The 20,318-nt window shown below is 28.1% G+C and overlaps 2 protein-coding genes across 2 annotated transcripts; one reads left to right on the top strand and one right to left on the bottom strand.

Moving 5' to 3' along the window:
- Window positions 1-2,906: 2,906 nt before the first annotated feature.
- Window positions 2,907-4,874, bottom strand: LOC114424483 (WAT1-related protein At1g68170-like). The gene is made up of 3 exons (XM_028391338.1): window positions 3,837-4,874; window positions 3,599-3,750; window positions 2,907-3,449 (listed from the first exon to the last, which is right to left on the bottom strand). Exons 1-3 carry the CDS (start codon window positions 3,987-3,989, stop codon window positions 3,263-3,265), a joined length of 492 nt encoding a protein of 163 aa, XP_028247139.1. The 5' UTR covers window positions 3,990-4,874; the 3' UTR covers window positions 2,907-3,262.
- A 4,050-nt stretch (window positions 4,875-8,924) lies between these two features.
- On the top strand, window positions 8,925-11,527 carry LOC114424166 (DNA damage-repair/toleration protein DRT100-like). Its single transcript, XM_028391020.1, has 2 exons — window positions 8,925-8,934; window positions 11,097-11,527. Exons 1-2 carry the CDS (start codon window positions 8,925-8,927, stop codon window positions 11,525-11,527), a joined length of 441 nt encoding a protein of 146 aa, XP_028246821.1.
- Window positions 11,528-20,318: the final 8,791 nt, after the last annotated feature.

Consider the following 20,318-nt stretch of genomic DNA (forward strand, 5'->3'; position numbering starts at 1 on the left):
TTGTTTCCCTCACTACTACAAAGATGATTCTACATCGATTATATGACCCTTTTAAGGACGATTTTGAACTGTCTTTATAATAAACGACGTTAAAAATCAAAATTTTTTATGACAATTTTTAAATAATTGTTTAAAAAAAAAACTACACATTTCAAGACAGTTCTCAGAAAAAATAATTTAAAATGATGACATTCTAAGACGGTTCTCTTCTTAATGTAATTTTTTTATAAAAAAAAATTAAAAATCCCGACAACATATTGAAATCCTCTCTCCATTTGTTTCTTTTGTTTCATAACTTATTTTATAAAGCAATTTGTTTCTTTTTTCTTCTTCCTTTATTTATATATCTTCTCATATTATAAATTAATTCATTATAAGATATTATAATTAAGATATAAATATAAAATAACAAAAACTAATAGAATATAAAACTACTATTATGTAATTTAATTTATACAAAATCAATTAATTTATTGTATTAATTATTTGAGTTCCAATATATTTTAGCATGTACATAATATTAAATTTCTATTATCTCATGATATTCACAAGTTGTGTCTTGTGGACAATACATTATTACGTTATCTACATAAATATAATCGGCTTCAACTTAAGGAAAAAGAAAATAGCACATATTACTCTAAATAACGAGAGTTATCATCATGTAACTTTTCACTTTGACACACAATCCTATATGTAAGCTAGATTTTTTAAATATAGCTGCCACCTATATATAATTAGGCAAGGTCACATCATATTAACTGTGTTGATAAATAAAATAATAAAATAAATTGGGATAAACCAACTTATTTAGGACCAAAAAAACCAAGTATATATGTTTCGAACAGTCTAAGAATATGGACTCCGAAGAATAATATCACCAACCTTGAGTTTCGAACAGTCTAAGAAAAAAACTCACTTTTTGACATAATTTCTATTCTTACGTCTTCAAAAACTCCAGTGATCCCAGCCTTCCATGTTTCAAAATCAAATCCAACATTCTAGGGGAAAAAAAGAACAAAATCAATCAATGTTTGTACAAACTGCCAAGCATACATATTGAAACATTCAAGCAGTGCAAAGGGGTAATCAAGTCCAAATTTGAGTACTAAAGCAACACTAAGAAGTGTTATTTTATTAGTTCCTTCATGTAGGTTGCTAGGGCCATTAAATGTGCAACTTCTGTCTTCACTTGTCCCAAAAGCGGAGCTTGTAAAAGGAAATAGGAATCATATCATGTTAAGTTGAACTTTGATTGCAAACATAGTAACTAAGAAGAGGATAAGAACTGTGGCATGCAAACTAGAAAATAGTTAGATTTCAACTGCTAGAACTAAGAAGAGAATAAGAACTTATGTCTTAATTAAATTTAAATGGGAACATAACTAATATATAAAACAAAAAAGATTAAAAAATGTGTTCAATTGCCCCTATGAGCACTTCAATCTTTTTGCATCATTTACACAATATGGATTTAATTAACAACGAAGAAAGTGTATTTGTACATTTGCATTGCATTGATCCCTATGTGAGATCAGTTACAGTGTAAGAATGTATTTGGAGATCTAAGTTCACATTAATTTATAAACTATAGTTGATAACTTGAAATTGCTAAGAAAAGTAATGATTTGTGATGATTTAATTAATTCCAAAAGTACAAAAATTGCAACAAAAAAAATCAATAATCTGTTTTTTTGTTTAGGTTGGGAATGTAATTAAAAAAATTCAAATGATCGAGGGACCTGCTAATATATTAAAACATAATGAAAGTTTTTACATTATTAATTAATAAAATAATTATTTTTTTCATCATTTACGGTGCCTTTGGATCATTTGACATAAAACAAAAAAAAATGTTTGCCATAAAACAAAACTATAATCTCACGCAAAAAAAAAAACAATAAAATGACATCAATTGACATATCATACTAATAAATAAGATAATGCGGCAATACAGGGAATTTCTTTTAAATGTCTACATAAAAAATGAGAAAAAAATATATGAAATGATTGTGTAATCACTCAAAAGTTCAATTTAATTAGTTGAATATGATCCATAAATTATTGTAATTCCCAAGAATTTGTTTTTGACTATTATTAATAAAAAAATCAAAAAACAATTATACTATAAGTCATATAAATTAATTTCTTTAATAATTTGAGATCAATTATTATCGCAAAATCATACATTTTAATTGAATATTTATTTTCCCTTCTTACCACTTTGTCTTTAGCGATGTACATGTGTCCACGCACAAAATCAGCAACTAAAGGATAAACGAAGTAAAAACCAAGGAAATACAGGTATTTCTTGTTTTCCTCCGCTCCAACCTTAACAGAAACAAGGACAATATCAACTTTACACACAAGATGAACACATGATCTAAGTTAATTAAATGATGCAAAAAAGATTGAAGTGCCTTTGGATCTTTGAATTCTGCTACCTATGTGATGATTTAATTAATTCCAAAAGTACAAAAATTGCAACAATAAAAAACAACAATCTGTTTTTTTTTTGTTTAGGTTGGGAATGTAATTAAAAAAATTCAAATGATCAAGGGATATGCTAATATATTAAAACATAATGAAAGTAAAATATGCCTTTGGCTCACTTTTAATCAACATTTAAATATAAATCATATTGCTTAATATCATCTCGTAAGCACAAATGTGAACCGTGCACCCTATATGAGCACAGGTTGAGATGAATCCATAACTATATAACATATTCAAGAATGGATGTAACTAACCATTTGTAGACACACCTGAATTTCTGGATCAGCAACAACATACTGCTTCAGGAGTCTATCACCAAACGCATGAGAAACAACAAGAACACCTCCAACTCTTCATGGTGGTACCCATGTGTTGCTTCCTTTTACTGCTAACAATTAACCTGACTTTGATATATACTATATGTTAACTCAGCTTTAAGAATACTGTGTAATGACTGAAAAGCTAGATTTCACCATCTTATTCTAGAAAATGAAAATGGCCAAGTTTATAGTCTTAGTTCCTAGAAAATAGCTAGTTATCTGATCCCACGGACTAACAATATCATCCTAAGACATAGGTAACTAAATTGCAATAGTAAAAAAATACATATAATTAAAGATAAATAAAAACTTACAAATGCATATTATCTAATTAAAAATCTATGACTCGATCAACAATGTATAGATGTCTTCTTTCCCTCTATTCAGTCAATGATGTTCACTTCAGAAGATTCATCATGAACCATTGTAACAATATTGGTATTTCTTCATGTGTGGTTATTGTTGTCATAGTCACTATTGTCATAATCCAGTGTGGCAATGACTACAGCCACAGTACTGGGTTCAAAATTTTCTTTGTTTGATGACACCAATTGAGGGGTCATTTTCATTTCTTTGCTTTTACCCCACAACACCATGTACAAGCCACACACAATTAGCACCGCTCCAATTACACTAAAAATGTTTCAAAAAACCAAATCATAAAATAGTAAGCTGAACATGATTTCGAGATAAGCTACAGGTACAAGCTATTTGTAGAGAATTATAATGTCAACTGAATTAAATAATGGTGCACAAAAATATGAAATGATCTTAGCGTATACCTTCCTACATATAGGTTTTCATCCAACATCAAGGAAGCAAAAATAGCCACTATAACAAGTGACAAAAGGCTGAAAACTAATGCATACAATGGACCTCTAAGCCTTACACACCAAGCAGTGACAATTACAACTAATCCAGAGACCACAATTCCCTGCCACAATATTTTAGTTTATTAATAATTAATTATTGGTATACTAATTCACCATCCATTGTTATATAATTATGAAATTAGCATACCGAAAAAGCTGAAGTTAGAAGCCTAATATTCCAGCCCAACTTCCATTGGCTCCAATCCTTCTCAATACAGAGTGCAAAGATTGTGGCTTGCATTGCCCCCATTGAGGTCATCAACGTTGTACACGAGTGAGGCCTTGGGTATTCTTTACTCATCTTAGTCTACAACCACCAAAGAAAAAATCACAATAACTTCATCAAGTAATTCGTACACAAGCACAAAGTTTTTCTGTAATAGAGCAAGAAAGGAAACTCACAATAACTTCATTAAGTAATAATTATTAATAATGTTCCAATGTTCCATACTCTTTCAAGCTTAAAGCACATTATAATATGCTATGCCTGGATATTAGTTTTTATACAAATATTATAATCTTAACCACAGGAAGCTGTATGCGTTGTACATGGATAAAGATTACCCCAAAAAGAATATGAGATAAAACTACTACATTCCAATCAGGATTTTTTGTATCCAAGAGAACAAGGAAAATATCAAACCTGCTTAATAAAGGACTAGAGATAGAGGAAGTATATATCAATTATTAATCCCTCACTTCATTATTCAATTTTTAATAACCCGTTAGAACAAGAATCCCCCCTTTTCATAGAGAGAAAAAGAAATAACCCCATCGGGCGAAAATTACTGAACGTGCTGAAACTGCAAACAATTTTTTGATAAAAATTGAGATGAGAAATGATTGTGGTACTAGGTGAGAGTATTGGAGAATCCGTCGGCGACAAAAGCAGAGAGAACCTTGACGTTAGAGATTCAAATTGATGGAAGCTAGCTAGCTAGGAATTTCAACTGCGGAAAGTTTGTTCCTTAATTAGAAGTGAGATGAACGAACAAGATGAAAAAACAAGATCTCTAACGTCAAAGTAAAGAAAAAAAGAAAAAATAAAATTTGAAATGGAAAAAAGGATAAGAAGAAAGAAAGAAGTAGTAGTAAGAACTGGTGATGAGGGCTTTAATCAAAGTAGCTTTGTGACCCTTGAAATCCCTTAAGACCTCTTCGACGGGGAGGGAAAGAACTGAGTTGTATTAACTGGATTTGATAAAAGTCCATCGAGCCCATTACAAACTCAACACTTAAATAAAAATAATTGCAAAAAACACAATCTAAAATCACGTTTTCAACAGTTTATTTTTATTTTACTGTTTACGAAAATAAAATCACAATAAGAACGAATTACAATTTTAAAAAAAAAAACAGAATCATTGAAATATGAAACAAACATTAAGAGCTTCACTGACAGGAACCAAACCTCCATTTGCAAGCTCGATGTAGCAACTTGGAGAAACACAATCCAAAAAATAAAATTCAAAAACCACAAAGTTAGAACTCCAATCTCATGTCAAAAATAGAGAAAATAATACAACAAAAACTACAGCAGAAAAAAATGAAAATCAAAGAGGAAAAATAATCAAAAACAAGGTTCTAACATTTCTCAGGTTCTTGGTATTTCTCACTGCCATCTTTAGCTTCACCAGAGGATAAAGGTCATCTGGATGTTTCGAAAGAGGATAAGCTCTTCTGAAAGCTTCTAAAAGTTAGTGGAGGCGCTCCACATCCGCCATCCTCTCCTTTGTGTCCTTCGCACATGACATTTCCAGCGCTTCATCCATTTCTTTCTTCGATTAGATTTGAAGAAGAGTGAACCACCTTCTTCAGAGCCCGTTGCTCGAGTCGAGTTCAATGTTCCTAAGGTCAAGGTCTTCACTGTCGTCAATGCATGTTCATTGCAGCGATGGAATTTTAGGGTTCTTTCTCTACTGCGAGTGTGAGCCTGAGCGTGAATGAGTGTGTGAATGAATGAGACGCAAGTAGTTTCGTTGGAAGAGAAATGAAACTACGACGGTCTTAGGAAAAATCGTCGTGGAACACAAGTTTTTAATACGGTTTTTATATACCCGTCTTTGTTAAAGTCATATATATTACAAAATTGTCACCGCAATCAACTTTAAGACGATTCAATGGAGACCCTCATCGTTTTCGCATTGTAAAATGCAGCATTTTTAGTAGTGACTAATATATTCATCAATATTAATTCTTTTTTCATTTAAGTTTGATGATAGAAATTGACACTTTTATTATGATGATGTTCACATTTCTTTTTTTACGTTAAATTATGGTTGTAGATGTATCAAAAGTTAATAGATTTTTTTTCTTCAAATTTCTTTCTCTTTTCTATTTTCTTTTCAATATTTTTTCATTGTTTACAAATATATAAGCACCATGAAAATGTATAATTGATTGTAGTATCATTCATAAGTTTATGCATTATTAGAGACTTCAAGTGAGCATCAAATTTTTTTATCATCAAAATAAAATTACTAAATTGAAATAGAAAATAAAAAAAATTATTCTCATGTGCTTGATCATCTTCATGTTATGCAAAAAAACAAAACAAAAAAACCCTAAAATAATTGTTGCAACATTGCTATTCTCAATCTAACTTTATCTGAAAATTCTTTCTCCTTATGCTTTCAACATGATTTCTCTCTCATTCTCTTGCCCTTTGCATCATGATTTTGATATTTTCTTATGTCTTGTTTTGCTTTGCTTTGGATACAAATAGAATTTAGAATAATTAGAGGCCAAATATTATTCCTTTAAAAATACATGTTATGAAATATTTAATAGAATCTTGTTAATTAGCTGAAGTTTCTGTCATAATATTATATATAATGAACAATGTTTCATAGAAATTAGAGGAGTTATAGACGTATAGTATATAATAATGAATAATATTTGGCATATAGTATATATAATAAAAACATACTAAATGTAATATGCTTGCATAGATTTATTTAAATATAACAATATAATTTCAATATATACAAATATTTTAATTTGTTTTATTAATTTATGATTAATTATAAACAATTCATTGTAAATTATTATAGCAATCAATTTTTTTATGAGGTTATCATTATAAGATAGAACATATTAAATATTATAAAAAGTAACTTATCAAATATTCTCCTATAATTCTTTAAAAAAATATTCCCTTATAAAAATATTCCCTTATAGATTATATATTTCATATTTATTAACATGTAAAAAAGATTAAAAAAATAGAAAATAATTAACCTAACTCTATGATCATTAAATTATAGCATATAATAATAATTATATTGTGAATGATGATAATATTGTGAGTGGTTTTATATTCATACAATCAATATGAATAAAGAAAAAGCCTGATCAAACACTTCTTTTCATATTATTATATGCTATTTTTATTTATCAATAATGTTTATTATACATTTTTATGTTAGCATAGACAACTATTCTTACCACAAAAAAAAAAAAGCATGATGTAGCGACTGGCATATTTGGTCACTAAAATTTTTAGCAACTGAAATGACAACCGAATCCTTTGTGTTGCAAAGAACTTAGCGACCAAATTTAATTTTGGCTACTATTTAGTAACCGAAATATTCGATCACTAAATCTTTAAATTTGGTCGTTGTTTATTTGGTTGCTGTTTTGCTTGGGACCAAATCAGCAACAGAATATTCAGTCGTTAACAAATCATTTAATTTTCAATATAAAATGAATTAAAAAAACTTCGATTTCTAATTTGGTCTCTACTGAACAATTAATTTTTAAAGAATTAAAAATGAATACATTCGGTTGCTAGTTTTATAATAGAAAATGATTTAAAAAACTCGGTCGCTATTTAATTATTAATTTGAAATTTGAAATATTTTAAAATGCAATTCAGTTGCTATTTAATATTTAATTTTTTAATATAGAAAAAATTAAAAAATATGCTGTATTTTTTAATTTTTTATTTTTTACATTTTGATATGCTTAATAATTATCAACTATAAATATAATTTTACTTAAATTGTATAATCAAACTTATAAATAAAAGTGGACATTCATAATGTGTAAATATATCTAATAAAAAAATTCTAATTGAAAGATTGATAAATTACAAATTCAAAGTTTTTAAAGTTTAATAAAATACAATGTCAAAGTTTAATAAAGTTCTAATTCCTAGGGGTCCTTTCACATGTCATGAGGGCAACCAAACTCAGCATTGTCAACATGGAACTCGGTTTCATTTGTTGTAGTAACCTTACATCATTTATCTACAAGAAGATTTAAGAAATTATCATTTTGATATCCAAAAAAAAATTATTCAAATTTTATAATAATAAAGTATTATAGTCCAACAAATTGAAAAAAAAAATCCAACACATTCAAATAAGTTAACTCTAGTTATAACCATAACTAACAATTTAATACTAGTCAATATAAGAAATAATTTTAAAACCAAACGTTAATGTTAATGAAATTGAAACTTTTTAAAAAAATTATGTTGTAGGAACAATAATTATGTACATAAATTTTTATTCTTAAATTTATGAAAATAATGATTGTTTTATAAATTTTGACATTAATTTTTATTGTATAGTATTTTTATATTTGATTCATACAATACAAAATTAAACATAAAAAAAATATGTTTGATAATAAACATGTTTTATATAAGAAAAATAATTTATTAAAAGGCTTTTTTTGTCTAATTAAATATAAGTTTATGAATATATCTAAAACTTCTTACGTTTATCTGTTTTAATTTAGTCACTTTAATTTAGGATGTTAATTTTCAATATATTAGTAGTTGTTTCTTTAAGTTGTTTATTACATTGGAATTAAATTATTTTAATTTATGGTAACATTTTTTTTTTCTTTTTCAATGTTTTTTTATCTCCATGTAACATGGTTAATTAATTTAGTTTTTCCAGGAAAACTTAATGCCTTGTCACACACTTGCATACTATTAGTTAATCTTTTTAATGTTATTCACATATAAGTTATGATGGGTTTAGCCTAGTATTTTTTTTATGTTATTTTTTTAAATAAATTATGAATTTTGGTTGCTTATTATTTATCAAATTTTTTTAAATTTTAATGTCACTGTCTTAGTCATCACACGATTGACTACATGGAAAAAAACTCCTTACATAAATGTGCTTTTGTTATAACCCGCAGATGAAAAAAATCCTTACATAAATGTGTTTGATTTGGAATTATACTATACTTATTGTTAATAGTATGACTCGTGATTGAAATGGAAGAGTGTATGAAGTGTGAAATTGAATTCAATCAGATTTTCATACTAGTGTGTTTGGATGGAGTAATTCAGCAAGGAAATTCATTTTTTCAAGGAATTTGAAAATATTCATGATAAAATAGTTTGTTTGGATAGAATATTTAAAAGGAGATTCAATTTTTTGTATTTTTATGAATCATTTTGATGGACTAAAACAATGGAATTTCAAATTCTCTCAAAAAATAAAAAGTTTGAAATTCTTTTTTTGGAGATGCTCACTCTAACTCACATTCTTACTCGTGACTCTTTCTTGCTCAACACTTGCAACTACGGGTGACTAAAGTTTTTACGGCCGACATTGACATAAGTTGTTTTTCACTGACGTTGGTCGAGGTTTTTCAGTTAGAATTTTTCGTATGATGTCAACAAAAACTATTTTTTGCCGATATCGGTTAAATTTTTTTTTAGATGATATTGGTTAGGGTTATTTTCTCACTGACGTCAATTATGAGAATTTTTTTGCTAACATCAGCCAAGGATATTTTTTAGCTGTTGTCGTCGAAGTTTTTTCAGTTGATGTTGACCAATGATTTCTTTGGCCGACATCGGCTAAATTTTTTCTACTGATATCGGTCATGACTAACTTTTGAGTAGACACCTGCTAGGGTTTTTCAGCCGACATCAGCTAGGTTTTTCCAGCCAACATCAGCCAAAGTTATTTTTTAGTCAACATCAGTTAGGGTTATTTTTCAGCTAATGTTAGCTAGGATATTTTGGCTGATGTCAACAAAATATTCTTAGCCGACGTTGGTTAGGATTTTTTTTGCTGACATCGACTAGGGTTTTCTACTAACATCAACCAGAGCTATTTCTTAACCACATTAGCTAGGATTTTTTGGTTGATGTTGACTACGATTTTTTCTGCTAACACCAGCTAGGCATTTTTTGACTGACATCAGGCATGACTGTTTTTAGTTGATATCGACTAGGTTCTTTTAGTCGACATCCACTAGAATTTTTTTGGTCGACATCGGTTAGAGCTATTTTTAGTCAACATCAACCAAGGCTATTTTATAGTCGATGTTGGCTAGGTTTTTTCGTCCAACATTGATTAGGACTATTTTCTAGCCAACTTAGACTAGGGATTTTTCGGCCAACGTTGACCAATGATGTTTTTCAGCTGAGGTCGGGTAGGTTCTATTGGTCGACATCGACCAAGCTATTTTTTAGCCGATATTGGATAGAGTTTTTTTTGTCAAGGCATGCTAGGGTTTTTAAGGCCGATGTTGGTTAGTAAGGGCTATTTATTGACTGAAAAATCCCCAAAAGACATCGACCAAAAAATCCTAAGCTGACGTTAGCTAAAAATAGTCTTGGTCAATGTCGTTCGAAAAGGCCTTAGTCGGTGTCGGCCAAACAAACCCTAGGTGACATTGGTAAAAAAACCTAGCCAACATAGGCAGAAAAATAGACTTAACCAACGCTAGCCAAAAAATAGCCTCGACTGACGTTAGCTGACAAATATTCCCGACGTACTTTAACAAAATGAACACTATTTGATGTCAACCGAAAAATAGCCTTGGTTAATGTCGGTTGAAAAACATCACTAGTTGTGGTCAGGAAAAACAACCCTAGTTAAAATTATCAATATTTCGTATTTTTAAATTATTAAAAATTGAAAAATATTTTTTAATTAATATTTTAAAATTAGATCATGTTTGTTTTCTGTAAAGTTTAATATTGAAATTTCATCTATTTAAAATATAAAATTGAAATTTTGCATATGGAGAAAATTGAATTGCCTTATCCAAACAGAATTTAAAATTGAAGAAATTTGAATTGATTTATCCAAACATGTGTTTGGATGGAGGATTTAGAAATTTTTAGGAAATTCAAATGCACAACATTTTAATTGCCTTGATTTAAATTCCTTTCATTTTGTAAATATTTTGTTTGCATAAGGCAATTCAATTTCTTGTCTTTTAATTTCCTTGTTTGGATAAAGTAATTCAATTTCAATGAAATTCAAATTTTCATTTTTAAATATTTATTTAAAAATTAAAATTTCAATATTGAATGAAAATAAATATGAATCATTTTTAAATAATTAAATATTCAAAATAAATTTAATGCTATACAATATTTAATAATCAATTTTTTAATATTTAATAATTAAATAATCAAAATAAGCATTGAACGAGCCCTACCTTGGCCTCTTCAACTCGTGGACGGGTTCCAATTGTTGCCTCAACTTCGGCATCGACACCCTCACCACCCTTGTCGTCGCTGAATGGAAAGACATTGTCGGGGAGATCCCTGCCTGCGAGATCCCCGTCGATGTCGGCAAACTCTCACGTCTGACAGTCCTAAACCTCACCGACAACGCCCTCAACGGAAAAATTCCAGCGTCCATCACCCGACTAGACTCACTCAAACACCTCGACCTCGGCAATAATCAGCTCTGCAGCGAGATTCCAAAAGACTTCGGGAATCTGGTCATGCTGAGTTGCATGTTGCTGAGTCAGAACCAGCTAACCGGTATGCTGCTGAGAGAGAGTTACGGAGAGTACGTGTGGCTAAGAGAGGGGGAGAGAGAGCTGGTGTGCGCTGAGGAATTTTAATTCTTTTGTGTTTGGTGAGAACTTGAAATGTTGTTAAGTTAGTATATTAAAATGTTTTTAAAAAATGATAGCATTTTAATTAGTTTTAAAATATCTCATTCAAACAGATTACATTATAGGAAGACATTTTAATATCTCTGTTGAAATACTTTACTTGCTTTAATTTCTCCATCCAAACACATTGTTAGGCTTAGAGAAATTTCTTATTTGCTTTAATATCTCTCTTAATATGCTATTTTAAAATTTTGATTTTAATTTCTAAAATTATATATGATTAATATAAATTTTATTTAAGACCAAACTAAATTACACAATTCTATAGTTTATTATCTACTGATATTATTTACAATTTACCGTTAGATCGAACTTTTTTACTATATATATTGTATTTGCAAAATCTTATATTAATCTAAACTTATTTGATATTTTATTGATACATGTCAGAATTTACATAATAATTAATTTTAAAATATATAAAAATAAGAATTATTTTAAAATATAATTTAATCATCCATCGTTTCAATTAGTATGCAAGAAACTAAACTCAGCTTAGGCCTGCCATATATATATATATCACCTTGCAAGATTTGTATTATTTCCACCTCACAAAAAAAGGAAAAAATTATAAACAACATGAGTTTTTGTTTTTTAAGATCAACGACAATTGGTTTTTTTCTCTTGAGTCAGTCATCACGGGTTTGAAAGGATATGTCTGAATCTGAAGTCAGTGCTATGTTTTTATATTTGATCTTTGTTTAATAATAGTTTTGATAAGATAGAAAAGGATGGTCATTGAGTTTGCCTCATTGTCATTGCCTATGCCTAGTGGGTTTGGTTAGTCGTGACTCGTGAAAATATATTACGGAGAAGTTGGTGCCTTTGGTGGTGGGGAATCAGTTTTTTCAGAACTTTATATGTTTATAACAAAATCAAACACATTTTATATAATAAAAAAATATTAAAATGATTTTTTTTGTATAATTAAATAAGAAATGTGACCTACAAAATTGTGATTTCCTAACAATTTCAGCTAATAAGTGTCTTTAAAAGAGTGTTAGTACTCAAGAAACAAAGAAACAATTATCACAAGAAACGAAATACACTAACCTTGGCACTTCCCCTAGACTTGCTTCCACTATCCGCAGTTGGCTTGTCCTTAACTGGTTTCCTGTCAGTCACAACTTCAAAAACAAATGGAATATCATTGATCAAACTAAATAATTGTTTCTGCAATAAAGAATTGAGGTAACCATCAATAAAAGGAACCATATGCTAGCAGATGCTGAGCAATACCACAATAAAGAAATTCAGTATAAGTTTTATATATAGACATCTCTTCTGATCATCAATTGCATAAATTTCTATTTGAAGAGAAAGCCACACGGGAAAAAGCATATTAGTCAATATTGGATGCTTAGCAAAGCAACCAACCCCAAAAGTGCTACAACAGTATTGCAATTCCTAGAGCAGCTATTATTTTCAAAATACTAGATTGCCAAACACCCACTATACCAAAGATAGCATAAATTTATGAAAGAACTCTGAGACAACCAGGGGCTGCTTTGGCGTGATAAATGTGCTATCACATGAAATTGACTACATTGGGAAAAATTATAAGAAACCAAAGCAATAGTGTAAACATATAAACATATACAAACAAATCATTACAAATGAAACTTAATTGCATATATTTCCCTCAAGAATCCCTTGAGTACTATACCTAATCCTAAGAAAGGAAAAAAAAAAAATGAGACAAGGCATTAAAAATATAGACTAACCACAAGTTTTTTTATAAGCCAAGAATATTTTTTTTTGTATTAAATGTAATATTGAAGTTTTCAAATACTTGTAACTTTATAGGGCACTTAGAAGACATGTCAGCTGCAATGGCCTAAATGTGCATATATCATTTAGATAATCTAAGATAGCTAACAACAAACGAAAAAAGTGAGAATGAAAAGAAGCGATAGTTGGGGTTATTATGATAGAATTTTCTTTTAGTAAAGCTAGTTGGAACACGTGTAATACTAATCATGATTAGCACTACTAAGCCCCTCTCGAGAGCAATGATTCATTTCATCTTAGTCTCCCCCATATAGACATCTTCAACACACAGACACACTATAACTTTTTCATAAAGGTAGTTGGTGAGAGAGAATTATTAAGGAAAAAAGGTTTATTACATGTGAACTAAGCAAGGTTCCCACCACCAAAAGCCATTCACATTCAATACCTTTGCTAACAAAAAAGTTTATATATGGAAATTAGGAAATGAAGCTACACAAGAATAAATTATAGAACTATAGTAATGCCATACAAACACCGAATAAATTTGGAATATCCTCTGAATAAGGGACACAATTCTAGAACTATAGTAATGCCATACATACATATCATATCATATTCAAATCAAATCAATGCTTTAGCTTCTACACTAAATGGCAAGCGACTTACCTTCCCAATAAATAGAGAATCTAAGACAATTTTTTTACCAAGCAGTCAATGATGTTCAAGCCCAAGGTGAATGGCTTGTAGTGCAAAGAAGGAAGAAAACTAATAAAAAAATTCAGTTTAGTGATTCCCGACTGAGGCTTGGACTCACAAAGCTCATCCTTTCTCCACCTCGGGACCAGGGAAGCAAATGGACAACTATATGGCTGCTCAAAAAGGGACTGATACCCCTAGAAAGTATGTGCAAGACCCTAAACACAATATACTAAGAAAGGACTCTACTAAGGTTGTTTCTGTGGGTCCTAAGATTTAGACAAAATACCCCAATCCTTTAGGGAAGAACCTGGATATAGCCTGTAAAGATGAAAAGTTAGAAGCCATCCCTCCCAATGGCTTTTTATTGGTGCCCACTACAAAACCAGAAAAGGAAATTTTTATGCTTCCTAAATAGGATAATACCACTAGTCTAATTTCCCAATCATGCAATAGCATGAATGTTGACTAGAATATGGATGTTCATCTTACCTCAGAAAAGGGTAGAGATTGAGCAATCGATAAAGACTTATTCACATCATGATCCTGACCCAAGATTGAACAAAATTAGAGGTGAAATTAAAGGTGAGAAATACCTGAGGTTAGGAATTTTTTAGAACTTGCTTTGCTATAAAAAAATTGTTGCGTTGAATGCAAATCGAAGGCTTATGCGAAATGGAAACAAGAGAAAAGCGTACGGTGTTCAAAGAAAATGCGTTCTGATAATTGCTATGCTTATGTAATTTGAATATTTAAATCACATAGCAATTATCTAATTTTCCTCTCTTTTATTGCTTCTTTTGTGTTAAAATATTAGGATTTTAGCTTCTTTCTTATTTTTTGTCTAGTAGATGCTAAAGTTAGTTAATTTACAATGTTTTTGGGTGTATTTTTTTGTAAATTACAAAGCAGGAGCCAACTTGGAGGCTAGGCTTAGCCTGCATCTGGCGGCTTAACACTCATCTGGTGGCTTAGCGCGCGGTTACTTATGTCAGCTGGACTTTGCATATGCGCTTAGCGCGCACATGCAAGCTTAGCGCACAATCAATGTCGAAAAAAATATGACTGTGCTATGTTTTAAAGGGAAAAAAAGGAGAAATGAGAGAGTTCTTTTTGGGGGACGAAAATAAGAAGTTAGGGCACGAGAGAAGATAGTAGATCCACTCACTTGGGGATCCTTTCCTCCATTTTCTTCCACACGTCTTGTTTCCTTTTTGTATTAGTAAGCCTCTCATTATCATGAGAGGCTAAACCACTCATTGTTGGGAGCTCAGCAACCAAACACTCTTGATGTAATGATTCTAACTATCAATTCAATGTTAGATATTATTGTCTCTTTTATGTGCTTAATATCATGTTTATGGCTTGATCACCCATGCTCATGTAGTGTTATAGGGTTTATGTATTGGAAAATGTTTATCTCCTAAGAACTTGAAAAGAACATCTAGGTAATCCATGTCTAGGGATATAGTTGTGTTATTTAGCCTTATGTATGCATATTTATTCTTAAAGAAAATTATTTGATGTAGCTCTTAAGGGATTAAGAGAGAAATTAGGTAATTTAGACTCTTCACATGAGGGATCATGGTTAGGGTAGGTTAGTGGATGAAGGTAATAATCGGAATAACATTAAATAGTGAAAAATCGTTAATGTTGCATCAAGAGTAGTTTCGGTGGGATGAGTTCCAACACATTCTGTAATTTTGCTTCAACCGACAACTCACCCTCCGAGTGTTTGTCTATCTCTTTAATGTGTTGTACTTAATTATCTTTGTTTATGTTGAATTTTACATTCTGTATCATTATTCAACCAATATCGAATTTAAATTTAATTCATTAATCGCTTAAAATTGGACATATACAAACTCTGAATACAGTCAAAGTCCATGTGGACGCGACACTCGGTCTTACCATTTGAAAATACTACTTGGACAAATTAGTGCACTTGCCAATAAGTTAACACGTTCAAATCTAAAAGCGAGTTCAAATCTTGATTCAAATCTAAAAGCGAGTTCAAATCCTGATTCATACCTATGAGAACTCTACGAGAGAGAACGAGAGAGATGGAGAGCAATCAAAGAGAGAGATAGAGAGCAAGCGAGAAGATAGAAAGATTGAAATTAATCTCTTTCTCTCTATTTCTATCTTTGATCCCCAGTGATGTATCGAAGGTGAGAGTTTTCCTTCACTAAGAACAGAGGCAAGAGTTTCTCTATGTGAGAACTCTATGAGAGATGAACTATAGAGCTTCACTTACCACAATTTTTTATTTTGATAAGTCAAAACACACTTAGTGCGAATTGAAAAAGTTTAAGTTGTATATTATAATTTTTTTATAATTTAATTATAGAAATTAAGGTGTGTATCAATTAATTTCTTAATTTTTTTTATAATTAATGATATTTTTAATTTGTATATTATAATTTATAGAGAAGGATTATGTGTCTAAGTTGTATATTATAATTTATAATATTAGGAATTTGAGATTTGAAAAAAAAATTAACTTATAATGTGTTACCATTGTTTTGTGAGTAATAGTATAATAATAATAATTACTCGTGCAAAAAAAATAATTATTAGTTTTTTAATTTTAATATACATATATATATATATATATAATATTAATAATAAATTAATCAACACTAATTGAGACAAATGGTAACAACTTGTGAGTAAAATTTAATTATTTTTATTAATTTTTGCTAACTTAATTATAACTCAATTATCTTTATTAATTTTTCTTAAATTATTTTATAACTTTATCAATATAATATTTAATAATTATTTTTATACAAGATAATTAAAAAAGGAGGTTAACATGCATTATATGAAATAAAAAAAATAAAAAACTTGAACTTGACTCTTTTACATAACCAAGTGAGAGTGGTATCGCAAAAAAAAAAAAAAAAACAAGTGGTATCTTAAAAATAAGTGAGAGTATAGTACACATTTATATATGTTAGTGCATGACTTTTTTCTCATAATATAATTAATTTTACTATTTTTTAAAAATATATTTAATCTTGAATTAATTTTTATAAAATGAAAAAAATTATTAATGTATCAACAAGTGCATTACACGGGAACACACTAGTAATTTTAATGTGCATTTGTTACATTAAAGTCGTATTGGACTTTGATCGGATCTTATTGAATTTCAATTAATCATTAGTGCATATGTTACAATATAGTAATATATTGGGCCTTATTGGCTTTGAATAAATCATTAGTATATGTTACACTAAAGTAAGTCATTGAAAAGTGGTGAATGCATAAATGAACATTCATAAATCATTATTGGACTTGGGTTACTGAATATGTTAAATTAAGGCTTTTGCAAAATCTATTATCCTATTTTGACTAGACTATAAAGTTGGTCAATAGAATCATGGTTCTTGAAATAAGTGACACTCTCCTTTACCATTACACCATGTACCCATTTGGATATTTGGGATAAAATATATTATTAACATAAGTTTTATGCGAAAATAGTTCAAAATTTAAACTTTATTCTTTTTTAATTTATTATATTTTTATAATCTTATATACTATCTTTTAAAATATAATATATAAGATTAAATTATATCTTCACATAAATTAGAATATGTAAACTTTATTCTTTTTTAATTTATTATATTTTAAAATATTTATATATTTGATTTAATGACAATATTTTTTTTACTTATATTAAGATATTCTTGTTATTTTTTAATAATATTATCTTTTATTTATATTTAATTTTATTTAATCAGGTATGTAATTTTTTTAAATAATTAAATTATATAGTAAAGATACATAATTAAATAAAATGACAATATTATGTATTTTTTAAAATATTTATTTATGTGATTTATTGACAATATTTTTTTATATCTGTATTATAATAAATAACATGAATATCTTAATATAGATAAAAAAATGTTATCATTAAATCACAAAATTATTTTAAAAGATAAATATAATATATAAAATAAAAATAAAACATATAAATATTCACATTCTAATTTATGTGAAAATAAAATTTAATCATATATATAATATTTTAAAATATAATATATAAGATTTTAAAAATATAATAAATTTTGAATTACTTTCACATAAAATTTATATTAATATTATATTTTACACAAAATATTCAAACAAACACTTGGGTGTAGTAGTAAAGGAGTGTGTTCCTCACTCTATTTTGTAATTAAGCCTTAAATTAAAGTCAAATTGAAATTTTAGTGAATACATAAGTTACACATTACATCCGGTTAGGCATGCTTAGTGCACATGTTGTAATAAAATCAAATTGAATCTTCACCAAATTGAACTTTAATGAATCATTAATGTTGGACTTATATCTTATATTTTAAAATACTTAATTTTATAAAATTTGATTATGACATATTTTCATAATATAAAGGGTATTTATTTATTATAGTTTTTAAATAATTATATAAAACAAATAATTATTTTTAAAAAATACAAATTAAAAGACTAGTGATAAGCATGATTTATTTATCATAAGCCTTAAATTAAAGTCAAATTAAAATTTTAGTGGATATACAAGTTACACATTGCATCCTACTAGGCTTGCTTAGTGCACATGTTGTAATAAAATCAAATTGAATCTTCACCAAATTGAACTTTAATGAATCATTAATGTTGGACTTATATCTTATATTTTAAAATACTTAATTTTATAAAATTTGATTATAACATATTTTCACAATATAAAGGGTATTTATTTATTATTTTTTTTAAATAATTATATAAAATAAACTATTATTAAAAAAAAAACACAAATTAAAAGACTAGTGATAAGCATGATTTATTTATCTTAATCAAATAATGTAAATATTGGTTTGTTAATTAAAAAATATTACTAATATATTAATTTCAAAACTTTCAAGTATAAAATGTATTGAAGTATATTATATATTTATTATGATTTATAATAAATTAATATTTTAGTTTCTTAACTTTAAAAAAAAATGAATTTGGTTGCTAATCTCAACTAGTATTTAGTCTTATAGCGACCGAAACATTTTTTGTCATTATCTCATAACATAGCAACTGAATATAATTCAGTCGTTATCTTCGTCCATTTCAGTCGGTACAGTATGTTTGTATTTAGATATATAGCGACCGAAATAACGACCTAAGAGGTCGCCACCCTTCAATTTGGTCGCTAATTTGGTTGCTGACGCAAATTAGCCACCACTATTTAGTTCGGTTGCAAATTCGGTCAAAGAGGTGATAGAAACTAGTCGGTCTGTATTTCGGTCGCTAAAATGTATTTTTCTAGTAGGGTCTTATAAAATATAATATTAAATTTTATTAATGAAAAATTGCATCATATCTACGTAATTAAACATGTTTGCATAGCATTATAGATTATTAGCTAAAAAATGTATATGTTTAATCTTATAGATAAAAATCTTCACGTAATTAATCAAGAATAGTGCTATCAAGTGATGTATTTCATATAGTTATTCTTTATAAATTTAAAACCATTTATGTCATTAATGTATTATTTAAAATGATTTTAATTAAAAATTACACTTGTGTCATTAATGATTATTAATTTTTTTAATATCATTAAATGTTAATTTAAAATGATTAAAATTGCTATACTTTATTTGCTCAACTTTATATAGAAAATACAATCTTAGTTCAATTGCTAAAATTTATAAATAATAATATCATATTAATTTTAATTAATGGCTATAACTAGTATTTGATTTGAAAATGATTTTATTCTTTATTTTAATATCATTAAATGCCATTTAATATGATTAATTTTTTTACTGGTAATTAGGTGATAGAGATCCAACAAACCAACAAAAAGATGCTTTGTATGACAATGGAGGTGTCATAACTAGGTCTAAGACCAAGACGAGAAAACAAGCTTTGCAAAGCTTAATTATACATGTCAAGAAATGTTTAGAACAATGTAGAATAAAGTATGCACCAAAATGGATCACAGTTAATGAAATTTGAAGAGAAAAGATATTCAGGATATATAACATTTAGGTTAAAATGTACTTTTATTTTCCTATTTTTTTAAAATTCGTAATTTAGTTCATCTATTTAAAGATTGAGACATTTAGTCTCTTCATTTTTTAAAATTTAGAAATTATAAAAATTGAATAATAAAATTTGTAAAAGTAATTCATAAAATAATAAAAGTTTAATGATAGAATTTATATTTTTAAGCCTTTAAAAAAAGAGATGAAAATTATGGAAGAAAACTAAAGTTATACTATGTTTTAGAAGAAGAAGAAAAAAAAGAATGAGAAATGCTATATCCTGCGATATA

The sequence above is a fragment of the Glycine soja genome, chromosome 8, assembly GCF_004193775.1.
Source record: "Glycine soja cultivar W05 chromosome 8, ASM419377v2, whole genome shotgun sequence".
Lineage (NCBI taxonomy): Eukaryota > Viridiplantae > Streptophyta > Magnoliopsida > Fabales > Fabaceae > Glycine > Glycine soja.

What these genes read in the sequence shown, in the direction of transcription:
- LOC114424483 (XM_028391338.1), bottom strand. Translation starts at nt 3,989, where the DNA reads ATGAGTAAAGAATACCCAAGGCCTCACTCGTGTACAACGTTGATGACC. An exon ending in TTCTAACTTCAGCTTTTTCG is followed by an intron (nt 3,751 to 3,836) that starts GTATGCTAATTT and finishes ATATTGTGGCAG; the next exon opens with GGAATTGTGGTCTCTGGATT. An exon ending in GAAAACCTATATGTAGGAAG is followed by an intron (nt 3,450 to 3,598) that starts GTATACGCTAAG and finishes AAACATTTTTAG; the next exon opens with TGTAATTGGAGCGGTGCTAA.